Here is a 15,585-nt window from a genome sequence, read left to right as displayed (position 1 = left end):
TGAACTTTACCCTTACAATTTTATTCAAAGGGTAAACATGAATTAACCCAGCTGTTTACCTGAATTACAAAAGTAACATGATTCAATATGAAAATAAGAAACTGTCTACAAATCTCTGACAGTAATAAATTGCAATATACAATGCATACAGGAGTTATACAGAGCAACAAACTCTTGTACAAAACAAAAATACTTTAATACCTTTAAAATCCAATTTGTTTCTTTAAAATTATTCATGAAAAAGATTTGAGTCAGAATTCATACCTCAATTAGTCAAGCTTCAGGTAGCTACATTACAGCTATTTAATATACAAAGAGAGAAATCTCTTCACCAGTCATTAAAACTGTCTTTTCGTTAGAGTTGCACAGCTTCTGCATCTCACGTTCCCAGATCCAAAGTTTTCTTCAAATCATGAGAACTGAATTTGTTGAACACCGGAGATCTGGAGAAAGAAAATGGAAGCTTACATTCAACTTCACACGTTTTGAAACAGCATCGCCATCAGCAGCCTTGAGTTGTCAGAGGACTGGAATGTCACAACAGCCACCAAAGTACTAAAAATATCATCAGGTTTTGCCTTTCAGAGCAAGGCAGCTGAGTTAGCATTTGAGTTTTTGCAGCAGAAGGGAAAACAGATGATAGGATACTGTACCTGCTGATACGATGTTGTATAGACCATAACATTCTGCTGCTGGCCGTCTGTAGTTATTAAGCCCGCTGGCAACTGATTAGCTGAAAGAAAAAGCATTTTAAGGAAGTTAGACAAGAACCACGGGATACATGGAGCCCTGTTTGAAGTGTGTATTATCTACAAAACGTTTAGTTGTGGAATGCTCCTGGGTCTGTGGAACAGTTCCTCTCATGACAGCTACATCAGCCATGCTTGTTACCAAGTGCTACATATCTCCACCAGCAGTTCAGAACCTAAATTCACCTGGATTTTGCATCGGATAAGCTAGAAGTAAGATACATATGTGAGGCAGAACATACACAGCAGTACACTGAGGACTGGATTTTGCCATCTGACCACCAAAAAAAGCAATCTCCAGCATTCAATACTCTAAGAAATCTGGATAATTCGGAGTTTGTTTTGTTTAGACATGAGGTTAGCTCTTGAGTTCCTCATGCATGTGTATGCTCAGTGAAAAAGCAGTACTTCTTTATAAAAGCTCTAACATGGAGGCAGCTGACATTACACTGGATGACTTCAGCGTGCCTTTCAGGTTACCACACAAGAGCTCTGAATTTTATAGAGGAAAGATGAGGCCAATGAACTGAGTAAGAAGTACTTCTGACATTTATAGAGAAAATTTAGGGATGATGCCCTAAGCCAAACCCTTACAGTAATGCATACGGTAAGCTCTGTGACATTCAGAGTAACTACGTGTTGCAAGTGTTAGCTGGAAGCAAAGCCTCCAAGTTGTAAGTTAAGTTGTTATATAGCATAGCACTCTGTACAAGAGACAAAAGCCATAAAAATATCAAAACAGTGTAATCCTAACAGCTTCAATACAAAAGCTGAAGCTTGTTTTTGCTTCATTGTATTAACTTTCAAACGCTTAAGCTGGCAAGTTAAGTGAGGCTTTAAAGATCTCCACAGATCTAGACAGATTTAAAATCACAGCACCCTTCACCACATACATTGAACAGCTTAATGCCAGCTCTCTGACCCAGATGTGGTGCAGATCTACGAGGAAGAACTACAGGCTATGCTGCAGCAGCACAGCTATTACTGCTGCGAGACCACAGCCCTGAAGGGATCCATAGCAGCGCCTCTACAGAGAAGAAACGCCCGCAGCACGTGACACCACCACTCACTTCAAAGAAATCCCTCTCCCCGCCTTTCTGCTACTGCAACATCTCCCTGGGCATCCTGCCAACACTGACTCCTCTCTTCCAAAGCTGCTCTCTTCAAATCACAGCAAATTAATGCTTATTTCATAGGGCATTCTGAGCCTCCCAGGCCTGGATTATTTGAAAAAGGGACATGGAACAGATCTTCGGCCTTCTGCCACTTAATGGTATTATAATAATAATAATAATAATAATATAACATCAGATTTGTTGGGACAGATGATCCACAGATGGAATAGGAATCCTTTTTTCAGTTGTACAATTCTATGATGTGTGTGTATGTGTGTAAACAGACCACAAGCATCTCAGCTGCAACCCAGGTTAATAAATTGGGCCTAGTTCATGCCTTACTACTTCTAAACCAGAAGAGCTATTCCGTGAGACAATGCAGATAAAGATTAGGAAATCCAAATAGTAAACCCTTAATTGTAAATTAAAAGAATAAAACCCACATAACAAACAATCTTACATCTTTCATTACAATCCACGTTTAAGTATAGAGGAAAATACTGGCACTAATGTATGTGCTTAGAAGTCTCCCACAGTTGACAGGAGTTATTACTACTGTGCCAGTATTTCCCACTGTCTTCATTTTGATATAAATTCTGACTGGGATAAGGCAGAAAAGCAGAGAGTATCCTCCAGACTTCTCAAATGGAAGTCTCATGGATCATAGATACAACGCATGTGACCAGCCCAGAATCTCTTCCTTGGTTAAGAATTATCATGTCTAAAGGACGCATGATTTTCAGAAAACTCGTAACGATAATGAAAACAACTAAAGAGTATTACTTACTAAATGCTTCTTCTGTGAGCTCCTCACTTAAACCATCTCCAGTTGTAACTGTTCCCCCAATTCCCTTTTCTCCTTTCATTGCCTGGACAGAAGAAAACGGGTATCCACATTAGAGCATTCTTGGCATGAGATTGCTTGAAGAATCCAAAGTTTGGAAGTTGAGCTGGACTTTGAAATCCAAGACCTACAAAACTTGTATTTAAGACTGTGCATAATACAAGAACAAGCAAAGGGCATTTTTTTAATCTTAGTCATACTCCTCAGAAACCAAAACTCTGCAAAATTAGCATTGTGTAGTTCTAGAAGTTTACAACTTCTGCACAAAGTCAGAGATGTGCAGCAATCCAGAAGCAGCAGCTAGCATGTTTACATGGAATCACAGTCTCAGAACTAGTGAGTGCACAACTTTTGCCCACCAACCATATTCAAGTGCCATCATCATACAGCTAAGGGTTGACATTTAAAACCAAGATATTGGATTTCTTTCCCTACAGCAAGGACTGCAGCCAGAAAGGATATCAACACAGAAAGCCAAGGCTCCCAGTCATCTGTGTGCAGTTCTTTAATTATGAAGTTTGATGATCTGTACTATTACATAAGAACCTGCAGGAAAAAAAACTAAAAACATATTAAGAAAAAAAAAAAGGATTCTCTGCAACTGTTTGATGGAGAATAAACACAAGCTACAAAACAGAAATCCTCATGCAGTACCCAAGAGAAGGCAGAATGGAGGCTTAAAACTGATGGCCAGAACTGTCCAAGCCACCCAAAACCATTTAAAAAAAATAATCTCAATACTCTGCTACCATACACATCTGCAAAAGATGGACATTCAGAAGAAGAGCAGAATAGATCCACTTCAGACTTCTCCAGAAGTACCATCACTAGATAGGCATCACTTGCTTTAATTAAAGCACATGCCTGTGCCATCAAAAGTGTTGTTACTGCTATACAGAAGTGGGAAAAGACAGCAGACAGCCATGCTTCAATTTTTAGATTTCACCTCCTGTTACTCAGTTAAACTCCCTCTCACAGTCCATCATAACAAATGACCTCCTGGGAAGTGGAAGCTTCAAGTGCTATCAGCAAATTAAATACTGCTAGTGAGCCTAGCCCTGTTAATTGAAAAACTTGGATTTACAGAACAGAGAATATCTGAAGAGCATCTCTTCCTACAGCAGTGCCAATTCAGACCTCCCTGCTTCACTCATGCCAGTAAAGCCTCTTTCCATGATTATTCTAACCCTGAACAACTTCTTCATTCAAGATTTAAGGAAGAGAGGTCATTGGATGAAAATGCCTTTGATTTGTTTGCTTACATCTGGTACTTTGAGGTAGCAGAATACAGAATAAAGAAGTAAAATTTTCTTTAGTCTCCAGGTAGGAGGAAGTGGGGAAAAAGATTCCAATTAAATTGCTGAAAGGGGAAAAAAAAAAAAATTCTGCTAGAGAAAGGGTAAAGGAAAATGCCTGGATCTCATACCTAGCAGATACAAAGTATCAAAAGCAAATTAACAGACAAGCAATAACAAAGAGCAAATTGGAACACCACTGTAATAAATAGTCCTTCATTCGAATCACTATTCCCACACGAGAAAAAACTTTTTCAGATCCAAAGCCCAAACAGTGGGCATTAGGCCAGATCCTCAGAGGATGCCATCCAGTACAGTTTTATTGATTGAACCCAAAGATCAAATTAAGTATTCTTAATAGGTGCTTTTAAAGAATTTAGTGATTTACTTCCATATGTATTACAGAAGTTATTTGTTGGAAGCTTTAACTACTTTGAATCACAGCAAGTCTAATCAAAATGCTTGCTTACTCTTTTCTCCTGAGAGCTTCTGAAACATTTTAAAATGCTACATTAGTCCCTATTATTCCCTGACAATTACTGTGAGATACTGTGCAAGTTAGCCATTACAGAATTCCTACAAAAGGCTAAGAATAAACACAATCAGGACAAATAAGTGAGGAAACATCGAAGTACAGACCAACCTCTCTGAATTTTTGGAGGTATAACTTCAGAGGCTCAACATAGCTATCAAATCCCAAGGTAGACATGGCAAAGAGAATATCCTCCCCATTGATGGTCTTTCTTTTCTCTTGGTGACACCTCTCACTTGCTTCTGACGTTATAAAGCTGATGAATTCACTTACACACTCTTGCACACATTCTTTTGCATCCTTAGCAATCTAGAGAGGAGAAGTATCAGAAAATGATTAAGATCTGAGAAAATTAAAAATAAATAATAAAAAAAAACATGAAAGTTAGATAGTAATAGATAATAAAGGAAGCATCCCACCATCCGGTGATGTTGCCATTTAGGTATGTATGTGAGATAGCCACTGGATGTCATCACTACTCTATGTAAGCACAGCTGTAATGGTTTTAAATGAAGTTTTACTATTTCGGCAGAACTGTCAGCATTTTCTGAACTCATAATTGTGCTCTGTATGAAGCTTCATATGTACAGATGCTCAATGTATCAATACTGTGCCTGGATTTGCTTACCCACTCCTCTTCTTCAAACCTGCTCATTACAACGTCACAGCCCACTCACACCTTCCTTTCAATAGACCAACAGTTCCAACCCACTGCAGTACATTCTCACCAACCTGACCATGATGAGTTTTTTGTTTGTTTTTTTTTTACCCTGACTGGATTCAGGGACTGAAATACATGCCTAGCAGCAAGCTCCTCCAGTGCTTTAATATTCCTGTATATATTTTCCAAATGAGAATTCAGCTGAAGAAACACATGCCTCTGGCAAGAATGAAATAAATATATTTGATTCTGCTTTTCAGCTGGACAAAGAAATTTACCTCACTTAAAATAACAGTGAGCATTGCTCAAGATTATTAGGGAAGCTGACAGGAGCCAACTGAAGGATTATAATAATTAAGATCCTTATTCTTCACGTGAGAAGAACTATTTGTATTCCCCTTAAAATAAAGTGGTAACTATGCAGGATCTTCAATTCCTCTGATATTTTCAGAGGGATAGAGCCAGATTTTCAGAAATACTCATCAGCCAACAGCTTCCCTTGTAGCTTTTCACAAAAACCTCCCTGATTTTTCAAGAGAGCTTGGCATCCCATATGCTGAATTCTTGAGAAAAATCTCATCTTGATTGCTAAAAATTTATGACAATATGGACCAGTGAGGAAATTTTCACAGCAAAGATAAAAATGTAACACCCAGATTTCCAGAAAGCCCTGAACACTGTGAAAGTACGAGCAGATGCAAGAAAATTATGCCTTGCTTCTATTTGAAGGAATGTCAAAAAAAAAAAAAAAAAAAAAAGGCAGTCTTAGCTAGAAGTTAAAGCAGCAAGTAATAGGAGCCCTGCAAAGTTTTAACATAAACAGGTAGAACATTTAAATGCTTATTCTATTGCCAGCTCAGAATCGATTTAAGAGTCTATTCTTAGAAGAAAGAAATAAAATAAGTCTTCCAATATCTGGCCTTGCTTGCTACATGGTATAAAGCAGGCTCTTAGTCTTCTATTGCCTGAATCTTTACATATCCAAATGCTAAAATGACCTGAGTGTTCTCTTTCCTTCAGGAAAAGAAATGGATTATTATTTCATCCAAAAAGTTCCACTTATTCCACATTTTAAACAACTCGAAGCAGAAAGTTACTTTTTTTAGGACATAATTCCGTAGAAAAAGTTCTTAGTGATACGGGATTGTCACCAAGTCTGACCTCGTTGACAACATCACAGAAAAGATCTTTGAAAAAATAACGCCCTTGAAAGCCCTAGAGGAGCCCTGTTGCAGTTCCTGTAATTATAGAAATTACTAAAAGCTTTCTGAAATCTTAAAAAAAAAAAAAAAAAGATTTGATCACAACTGCCTCCTGTCCAGAAAATGCAGCTCTGCCAGCTTCAGTTCACTCAGAGAAAGGAACAAAACTCAATACTAGATTTTCTTTAGAAGATGAGAATATTACCTTTCCTGTTTGGGGTATGGCGTTTTTCATTATCCTTGCCACATTTGCAATTGGAAGATAGATATCTTGTTCTCTAAAACTCTCCTTTGAACCATTTGTATCTTCATGATCATTCATGCTGTCCTCTGTGTCTGAAGAAGTTAACAGAAATTGTATTTGGTAGATAACAGGCAATAAGTCAAGTTTAAAATCTTAAACTGAAAGATTAATGACTTTTGAAAGCCCACTGTATTAATAATGTAGAAATAACTAAAGTGAAAACAAAAAAAGCCAAATCCACAAATGATAGATGTAATACCACAGTACTTTCATGTGTTTGGTACCATACTTATCTCATTATACACAGAAATGTCATGTCAAAACAAAAACTCTTTCCTAGAAAGGCAAGGTCTTTGTCATTACCCCCAGGGACTCAGTATCAACACTGATAACTCCCAAACCTACCTTTAGACTGCAGGAAAAACGCTTTATACAGTAAGGCATTATGAATACAAACAATTATCAATTCATAGCTTGGAAATGACAGCAGAGAACTTCACAAGAACTGAAATGAGATTATATAGAGACAAAAATAATAATATTTACATTTCTTACCATCATGAGGCTGTATCACATAGTGACTGCCACCAATGTAATCTCCAGCAATTCCTAACTGAGAAGCGTCCGTCGTGGAGCTATCACCATCCATCTAAAACCAGAAGAAGCAATGCTTTCAGGTATGTCTGTTACAAGCTAAGAGCAGCTAAGAGCAGCTACTGCTGGAAAACAGCACTTCAATGAGAACCAATTGTTACAGCCTGAATATTTTGCTATTTGAGAACTCTCATCGTTGCTGCACTTTACTAATTGCTTTGACTTTGATCATTCCTTCAGATGCAACACAGTGAAGAACAATTCTTGCAGCTATTTCTCATTCATACAAAAAAGCTAAGTTAAGTACCTTAATGTACTCCATTAAATCAAAGGTTAGCACTTCCTAATAACAGTTTTGGTTTTATTTTGTGAGGAGGTTTTTTTGGTGTTTTTTTTGTTTGTTTGTTTTTTAAATGACAACCTATAGCCCATCCCCAGGTCATGTATCAGGGCCAAGCATCTTTAGGAATGAAAAAGCAAAATCCCAGGCAATCAGACTAAACTACAATATCATGAATTTGAACAACCTTGACTTTTTTCTTATTGATGCCTTGAAAATAAACTTTTGCGGAGCATTTAGTTCCCATAAATCTCAAATATCACTTTTCTGTTTTTGTTTTCATCTACATAAGATCATAATGATGCTGCTTCTAGAGAGCAGAAGCAATGCAAAAAAAAAAAAAAAAACCCAAGAACTGTTGGAAGGGGCTCCCAGCATGTGCAGAATTCTTTCTACAATGGCTCAGAAACCTAGAGGTATTTTTGAGCACCTTTCCATGCACAATACCAGATTTTCCTTCACCTCAGACTTTCTTGGCTGTGGATGCCACACACTTCTGATAACATTTTGCACTTTACCTGCTCACTCTGTCATCCCCGTTCTATGCCCTGAAAGGCAGCAGAGGAAGGGAGGGAGGAAGGCATTTGACTGTGCTGTGGTCACTGCCAATAAGAGCCTGCGGTTCCCATTGGCCTGGAAGAAGGTGAGGGTGAGCCAGGCCTGTGCTATTTTTACACCTCCCAGAAATATGAGAAACCAAACCTCTCTCAAATCTGAGCTCTGTGGCTGCAAGGGCTGAGGTTTTGCTTACAAATGTTGAAGCAACATCCGGTGCCACGCTCGGCCACAGACACACATGAAACCTGAGCACTTGTAGGCATTCACAGCAGCATTACATAGCTGGATGCAGCCGTAGGAGCTGCTTAAAGGAAGAACTCTTCTACTTCTCCAGTGCACAGCACTGCCTGCTGCTTCCTGTAAAGTACTTCTGGTCCTTTCTGATGGGCTTTTAAAACAGTTTCATTTCACACAGAGCAGCTCTGTCTGAAGAAGGGCAGCGCCTTAAGCTTTACCTTCCTCATGCCAGGTGTCACAGCAGACTGCTTTGTCTGTGTGCTGCAGGCTCTTTGTAAGAAGACTTCACTTCTCAATTTTCCAGTGTCCAGAGTTTGCTTACTCAGCTCACTGTAACAACTGTGAAAAGGTACAGCAATCCTGAGCATCAAGAACACCAAAACTGGTATCGCCTCTCCTCAGAACAGCCACGCCACTCTGCCTTCTGTAATTCAAAGTGGTTATGTTCTGTAGTCTGCTAAATCCCAAAAGCTGCTTCCAAAATTAATTTGGGATTTTTCTGATAGTCTCGTTCTCAGAGCTCAGTTTCGGCTCCGGTCCCTGTTCAAATTTAACTCAGAATTATGGACCCCACAAATCCTAAGCAGGAAATTCATTCAGCCCCAGTTCTAGTTGAAATGCCTTGAGGTTCCCTCACAGCCTTCTATGAAGCATGCCTTTCAAGATACTATGATGGGATAGCTCACCTGCTTCCGCCCACCCATTCTGCAAGCTGCCCCCCCCTTATCCTCATAGCCAAGTCCCAGTAGCATTGCTTAGGAAACTCCCATTGCTTTCATCAGCTCTACTTGCCTTCAAAGGACAATTCTTGCTTGAATCTCTTCTCAAAACCCGCTGCATCTCTTGGCACTTTTGACCTCATTAGATTAATGCATTTTTCAGGTACCATTTTTCCTTTTGTTCTCTTCTGTGTCCACATTTCCATTTTTATTTATGTGCACCTGATAATTAGCAAGGCTTTTTTTTTTTTTTTTTTTTTTTGAGTGGAAGCTTATCACCATTGCAAATCAAAACCAGCAATTAGATCAGCAGAACTGAAAGAAAAAGGCTTGCGCAAAAGAAATAGGTAGATCTGTCCCAGATAAAGCAAACAGGCACTGGTAGTCTAATGCATACTGAAATTATTTCTGTGGTTACTACTGTAGGAAAGGTTTTTAAGACAACCACAGAGCAGTGGCTGGATGGACAGTGTAACACCTTTCTGCACAGCCAAGTCCCTAATGCAGGAGCATGGGATAATTCAGTTTATCTCACAATGAATACAGTTACTTGTGCAGGTATTAAAGGTTCAGCTTCAGATGGTCAGAACTCAAGAAGACACTTGGATCGCTGCTTATTTAACAGCCAGCTCATCCCAGTGCCCACAGTACATAACCATGTAATCTAAGGCTGAGAAAATACTGCTTTAAGTACAACATTTCTAATTGCCTTTTTAAAAAGGAAAAGATCTCAGTATCACTGGAGTTGCTTTAAGAGAACGCTGAGAATCACAGAATCATTTAATTAGGAAAGAGCCTTCAGATCATCAAGGCCAACCATGCATTCTGCCTGTCCCTGGTACCTCTAAGAAAGGAGACCATTACCAGAAAGATACAAATTAACAGCTCAGGGAAAGTAACACCAGAAATATTTTGAAAGGGAAACACTTGAGATCAAAGACATCAAAGAAAACTCAATGATGAGTGAAAGTGAGTGCATGTACAGCTTTACACTACCATCTCGTAGGAAGTTTTCTGGAGGATGCTTAAAAAAAAATATGCTTCTGTCAGCAGCCCACAACTCACACTGTTCCTAGAATACATCTACACAGAACTGATAAATCCTCACTACCCTGAAGTAAATCTTGCATCCTGCTTAATCTAAAAAGCTCTCCTAAAGAGCAGTATCTGTGGCTCTGCAACAATGCAACCCTGAGCTGCTTTCACTGAGAGGACGGGTCTGATGCTTTCATCAGCATACAAGGGAAAAATGGAATAAAAGCTAGAAAGAGCTTGTCTTCAGAATTACCTGACAACAGTCTGCAAAACTGGTCTCTCTAGGGAAACCATGTACCTCTTTGGCTCTAAGCACCATGCGGTATTTATGCAGCTCATCCCTCTCTCAAACTGCTACTTCAAATGAGGGACAGCAGAAAATTCTATGCCACGGACTGAAGAATGAGGTAACTTCTTTGTAGCTGCCATGGAAGCAGGACAGATAAGAGTAACTAAAGGTACAGGCAGTTAACTATATCAGCCACCGTAGTTTTATTTTGCCACCAGCCCTTCGCATAGAAGATGTAAACCTGAAAAGCTGCACGTGACATCCAGTGGGGACAACAAGGTTTTATCTGAGCTTTCTGCACCCTCACTTGCTGTACCTACAGAGAAAATTTCTGATTGAAAATACAGTATTAATTCCCTTTTATTGCCAATGATTTCTGACAAAGTGAATCTCCACTGAATTCTCACCTGGCAGCAAAGCCTCCCACAGCAGGAAATGCTGCCTGGTAAATGCACCCACGGGCACAGGGCATCACTCCAGCACATCCGCAGAAATGCAAAGCTAAAACCCTTTGGCACATGCCTAGAACACAAACAGATGCCGCCCTGCCTCTCCCAATCTCCAGCTCCTCTAATCTCTCAACACGACGTTTTCCCCAACAGCAGAAAGGCATCAGGAACAGCAGATTGATGCTGAGAGGACCTGACAGCTTCACTAACACTCGTTAGCATCCAGGCTGTATTGGGTTCCTTCCCTGGACTGCTGTGAGGAAATCTCTCCCTTCCAAAGCCCAGCAGGGCCCACCCCCCCTTCCACATTCCCACATCCATCAGTATTACCAGCAGTAATGTCACACCGTGGCCTATCTCACCAGTCCTAATGTCCTGGGCCACGAGTTGGTGCTTTTGCAGAAGCTGAACGAGGCAGCAGCACTGAAAGGACTCAGCCTCAGCAGCTCCTTTCTGCTGCAGCACTGACTGTAAGCACTACGCTGTGTTTCCATATGGGGTTTTTGCTGCTGCCCTAGCATCTTTGGTGAAAAACTAAGCTTATCTGTTTATTTAAGCAGCAAACCCTGTCTTTTTCATTGGTGAGTTGGTTATGCTTTTCCTTCACTGTGGCAATATGTCAATTAAGTGGTGAGAAGTTTCTTCATCTCCAGCTGCAGGACCAGGAGGAGTTTATACAAAGCTGGTTCAGGACAGGCAACTATTTTCAGCAGAATCCTCAGACTTGTTAACAATTTCTTTCCTTTTATCAACGTCACTTATAAGTGTTGTTCCATACACGCATACATTGTGACCGCTTGCATGTTTTCCCAGCATCACGGCACTAAAACATCATTTTCCAAATTCCATATTTCTGATGTACTATATAAAAAATCGCATCTGAAAAGCCAAGTTTAAAGCATCAGCTGAAGAGAGCCTTGCAAGCTTCCTTCTTTTCCTCCCCCCCCCCATTTTTTTGGATATGACTACAAAACAGTTATAAACCATTTCATGTTTTGAATCTTCAAGTATTCTGGATCTCCCTCCTGCCTCCAAAAATAAAGAGTTCTGCACGCTGTCTCCCTTCACATAATCATTACTACAAATAAGAGGTTCTTTACTCAACTTTGAACTGTTTTAATTGTCAAATATTAAAGCCTGAAGAGTAATTTCCCGTTTTCCTGGCTTTCTTCAAATATAGCTTTACAACTGTCAACACTAACAGACAAGCCCATATATAATCACCTGCTCAAAGCAGAGCATGAGAAACAAGCAGAGACCTCAAAGATAGTGATTCAGATTAAACCACCTCAGATCTCCCAGGGAATTACAACTGAATTCTTCCCTAGCATTAAAGTGCTGTGCCATAGGCCACATAAATACAAGTAATCACTGACCTTATTGTTAAGAACACTGTGCTAATGATTATGCATAAACATCACTTCTCCACTCCTGCAAGTCAATTAAAGCCAGGCTGAGAGTAATGCCCAAAGCAGCACCTTCCACTTAGTTTTTTGCCACTGCTTTGTCTGGGCTCCTTTTAATAAAGCACTAAGATTATTTAAATGCATTTTTTACTGATGATAACTTCAATCTAACTCAAACAATATAACGGTGAGACAGGCACAGGTAACTCAACAGAAAGGATGCCATTTGAGGGCTGAAATCCAAGCATCCACCTCTCTGCCTGCCTAGAATCACTCAAGTCACTGCCCTCCCAAAACCAACCCGAGTCCACTAGATAACTTTTACATGAGAACAACAACTTTTTGGCTAAGCCTGAAAGAGACTGGTAAAGCTAGAAGCCTACTAGTTTTCTGTGATCTTCTGTCACATTACAATTTCAGTGGGATTTGTAACACAAGGTGAAAGAATTGCGTATATCTTAATAGTTGCAGAACTATCGCTAGAACAGGTGATTGTTTTCCTTCCTGCTCTGATTGCCTATGAATAACTTACACAATATACCTCTTTCCAGGATCACCAGCTGCAGTTTCTGGACAGAGCAGCAACTGGCACACAGAGGTATACCTGCGAACAGGGTGACCTGCTCATTCGCAGCACCTACGACAACCGTACAGGTAAACACCTAGCAAAGGCAGGCTGCCATGTCCCCGACCGTCCCTGTATTACTGGTTAACCCGCCGACCCGGCTCGGTCCGAAGCCCGGCAGGCTGATCGATCTCTCTTCCTGATATCGCGCCCTTCAGTGATGCAACAGCACCCACAGCGGGGCACGGGAGGGAAACCCTATTTACGCACACTTCCTCACTCCAGCGCACGCCTGGTCGGCGGTCACCTTTCATTCCTTGCTTTCAGACGGAACGAGACAACGTGTTCCCAGGCGTTCAGCAACTTTATTGTCAGCCACCTCGCCCGGCAGCGCTGCAGCGGGGCGGTAGAGCTCCCTCTCTCCGACCGGGGCCCCGCAGCACGCTGCCGGATAGCCACGCTCGGCCCATCCCGGAGCCTCTCCCCGCGCTCCACACCCGCGCACCGTTCCTTCGCGGACCGCAACGGCGGCGGCGCGGCCGCTCCGCTCCACGCCGGGCCGGGCGCGGCGGCATGGGCGTGGTGTCGGGGCCTCCCGCCGCACCGCGGGGAGGGGGGCACCGCGGCCTGGCCGCAACAAAGCGGGGCGCTCGCCGTGCCCGCCGCGAAGCTTCCCCCCCGCCGAGAAGGGGGCCCTGAAGCCGCACGGGAGGAGCGCGGCCGCTCGCGGCCCGGCTCGCGGCGGACACGGCCGCGGGGCAACCGCGCTCCCGCCTCCGCTTCCCCCCGCCTAGGCCGCAAAATGGAGCCGGAACCGGGGGGGCACCTCCCCGTTGAGACGGGGGCAGCCGCCGCACCGAGACCCCCCGCCGCCGCCTCGCTTCTCTCCCCGCCCGCCTGCTTCTCTCCCTCCCGCTCCCCGCCGCCCGCTCCGCTCCGCTCCCCCGGCCGCGCGGCCCCGCTCCCTCCGGCCGCACAAAGAAGCGGGCGAGCAGCCGATGGCGGCGGGGCCCGGGGGCTGCTCGCCCCCCACTTCCTGGTCCCCGCGGCGGCGGCGCGGCGGCGGCGCCGGGGCCCGAGGAGGGAGACGGACATTTCATTCGAGCCTGCAGTGGAACCGGTTACCAATCATTGGCCGGAGCCAGACACAAACCTCCAGTGCGGCCCTGGTTGGCTCCCTCCGCAAATCGGCTGTTTGGTTGGACAGAAAATGGCTGCGAAGGAACCAGTCCCAGCGCGGAGCCCCGCTTCCCGCAGCCGGCCTGCCCTCCCTCCGCGCCGCCTCCCCGCCACGCGCGCCGGCTCTTCCCCTCAGCGCGCTTCCTCCCTCCGCGCTGCCGGCGCGGCCTTCCCGGCCCTGCCCGCCTCCTTTATGGGGACGGAGGCGCCGGGCGCGGGGCGGGGAGACGCCCCCGGGAAAAGGGGGTCTCTGCCCTGCGGTGTAGGGCTGCCGTTGCTGCTGTTTGGTTGGTTGTCGGTGGAGGCTCCTCACAGCCTGCCTTGGCTGTCCTACACCTGCCCTTGGCTCGTCGTTTGAGAGGGAAATAAATCGTGTGCCCCCCCATTGACTTTGCTGCCTTCTTCATCGCTCATGATCTGAGAAAGAATCACAGAATCGTAGGGGTTGGAGGGGATCTCTAGAGATCGCCTAGGCCAACCCCCGGCTAAAGCATGTGGAGTTCCACAGGAAAGCATCCAGGTCTGTTTGGAGTATCTCCACAGAAGGAAACTCCACCACCTTTCTGGGCAGTTTGTTCTAGTGCTCTGTCGCCCTCACAGTAAAGGCATTCTTCTTCATGTTTGTATGAAGCTTCCAATGTTGCAGTTACCCATTGTCCCTCCTTCTGTCATTGCACACCACTGAAATGCTAAGGAAGATGAGGACAGTAAAGGAGGAGGAAGGCCCACTCTTGGTCCCAGCAATGTGCTGGAATAAAACCTGAGATGAGGGGTTCTGTGGCTCAGCCTTGCCCCTTCCCTTTGCAGAAGTAAAATCACACTGCAGACCCGGAAGGATCGTTTCCCCTGGTGACACAGCCTGGTGAGCCTCACCTTCAGGTTTTGTTTTAGTCCTTAAAATACAGGCTGCTGGGTGAAGATGATGGGCTGGCTTCTCCTCTGAGACTTACAAACCTCCCTTGTGAAGAGTTTATATGAAACACTTCATAATCCACCAATCCGCCATTTACTGGAACAAGAGAGTGATTTTCTCTCAAGCAAAAGCAGCCAGAGACATTCCACACACCTGCTGCCAACAGCGTCTGTGTGCAGCCTTTGCAATGGAAGTAACAGGAATAACTCGAGAGTCTTCAGTATTTTACCTAAACGGATGAAACTCATGTTTCATAATGGCCTGTGTTAGTATTCTTCTTCCAGTTAATACATAAACATGTTCCTCTGCAAGTTTTCTTCTGGTGTTCGAATTTAAACAAAGCAGAACTCAAAAACCTTATAAATCTTACAAATTTCCACTTGTTTTCACCTAAGAATGTTAGTTTCTTGTGTTTCAATACATTAGAAAGATTCACACTTAGAATGTCCATGAGTTTAGACTGAGTTTCAAATTTAAATGGAATCATCAAATGAGACAAATTTTGCATGGCCTCGGGTTTTTACTCCAAATGCTATATATCATTCTGCCTCCTGGGTACTGTGAGCAGTAATTAGTTATTTTTTTTTTTTAATGCCTGGAAGATGTAAAGTAATAAAAGAACATTCACTAACTGCAGGGCCTTAGGGAATACATTTCCC

General features: G+C 43.1%; 1 protein-coding gene across 4 annotated transcripts; it reads right to left on the bottom strand.

Annotated features, from left to right (window-relative positions):
* Positions 1-14,145, bottom strand: NFYB (nuclear transcription factor Y subunit beta). Of its 4 annotated transcripts, XM_085227940.1 has the most exons (8): positions 9,164-10,601; positions 8,590-8,710; positions 7,198-7,291; positions 6,604-6,734; positions 4,647-4,844; positions 2,652-2,733; positions 654-733; positions 1-443 (listed from the first exon to the last, which is right to left on the bottom strand). In XM_085227940.1, the coding sequence occupies exons 2-8, from the start codon at positions 8,596-8,598 to the stop codon at positions 411-413; spliced, it is 627 nt and encodes a 208-aa protein (XP_085084066.1). In that variant the 5' UTR covers positions 8,599-8,710; positions 9,164-10,601; the 3' UTR covers positions 1-410. The 4 variants fall into 4 exon arrangements, with proteins under 4 accessions (XP_085084066.1, XP_085084074.1, XP_010710659.1 ...); XM_085227948.1 differs by lacking the exons at positions 8,590-8,710; positions 9,164-10,601 and adding an exon at positions 13,988-14,145; XM_010712357.4 differs by lacking the exon at positions 8,590-8,710.
* Positions 14,146-15,585: the final 1,440 nt, after the last annotated feature.

This window comes from Meleagris gallopavo, chromosome 1 (genome assembly GCF_905368555.1).
Source record: "Meleagris gallopavo chromosome 1, MGAL_WU_HG_1.1, whole genome shotgun sequence".
Classification (NCBI taxonomy): Eukaryota; Metazoa; Chordata; class Aves; order Galliformes; family Phasianidae; genus Meleagris; species Meleagris gallopavo.
The sequence above is the reverse complement of the archived record's forward strand: the minus strand, read 5'-3'. Positions and strand labels throughout refer to the sequence as shown.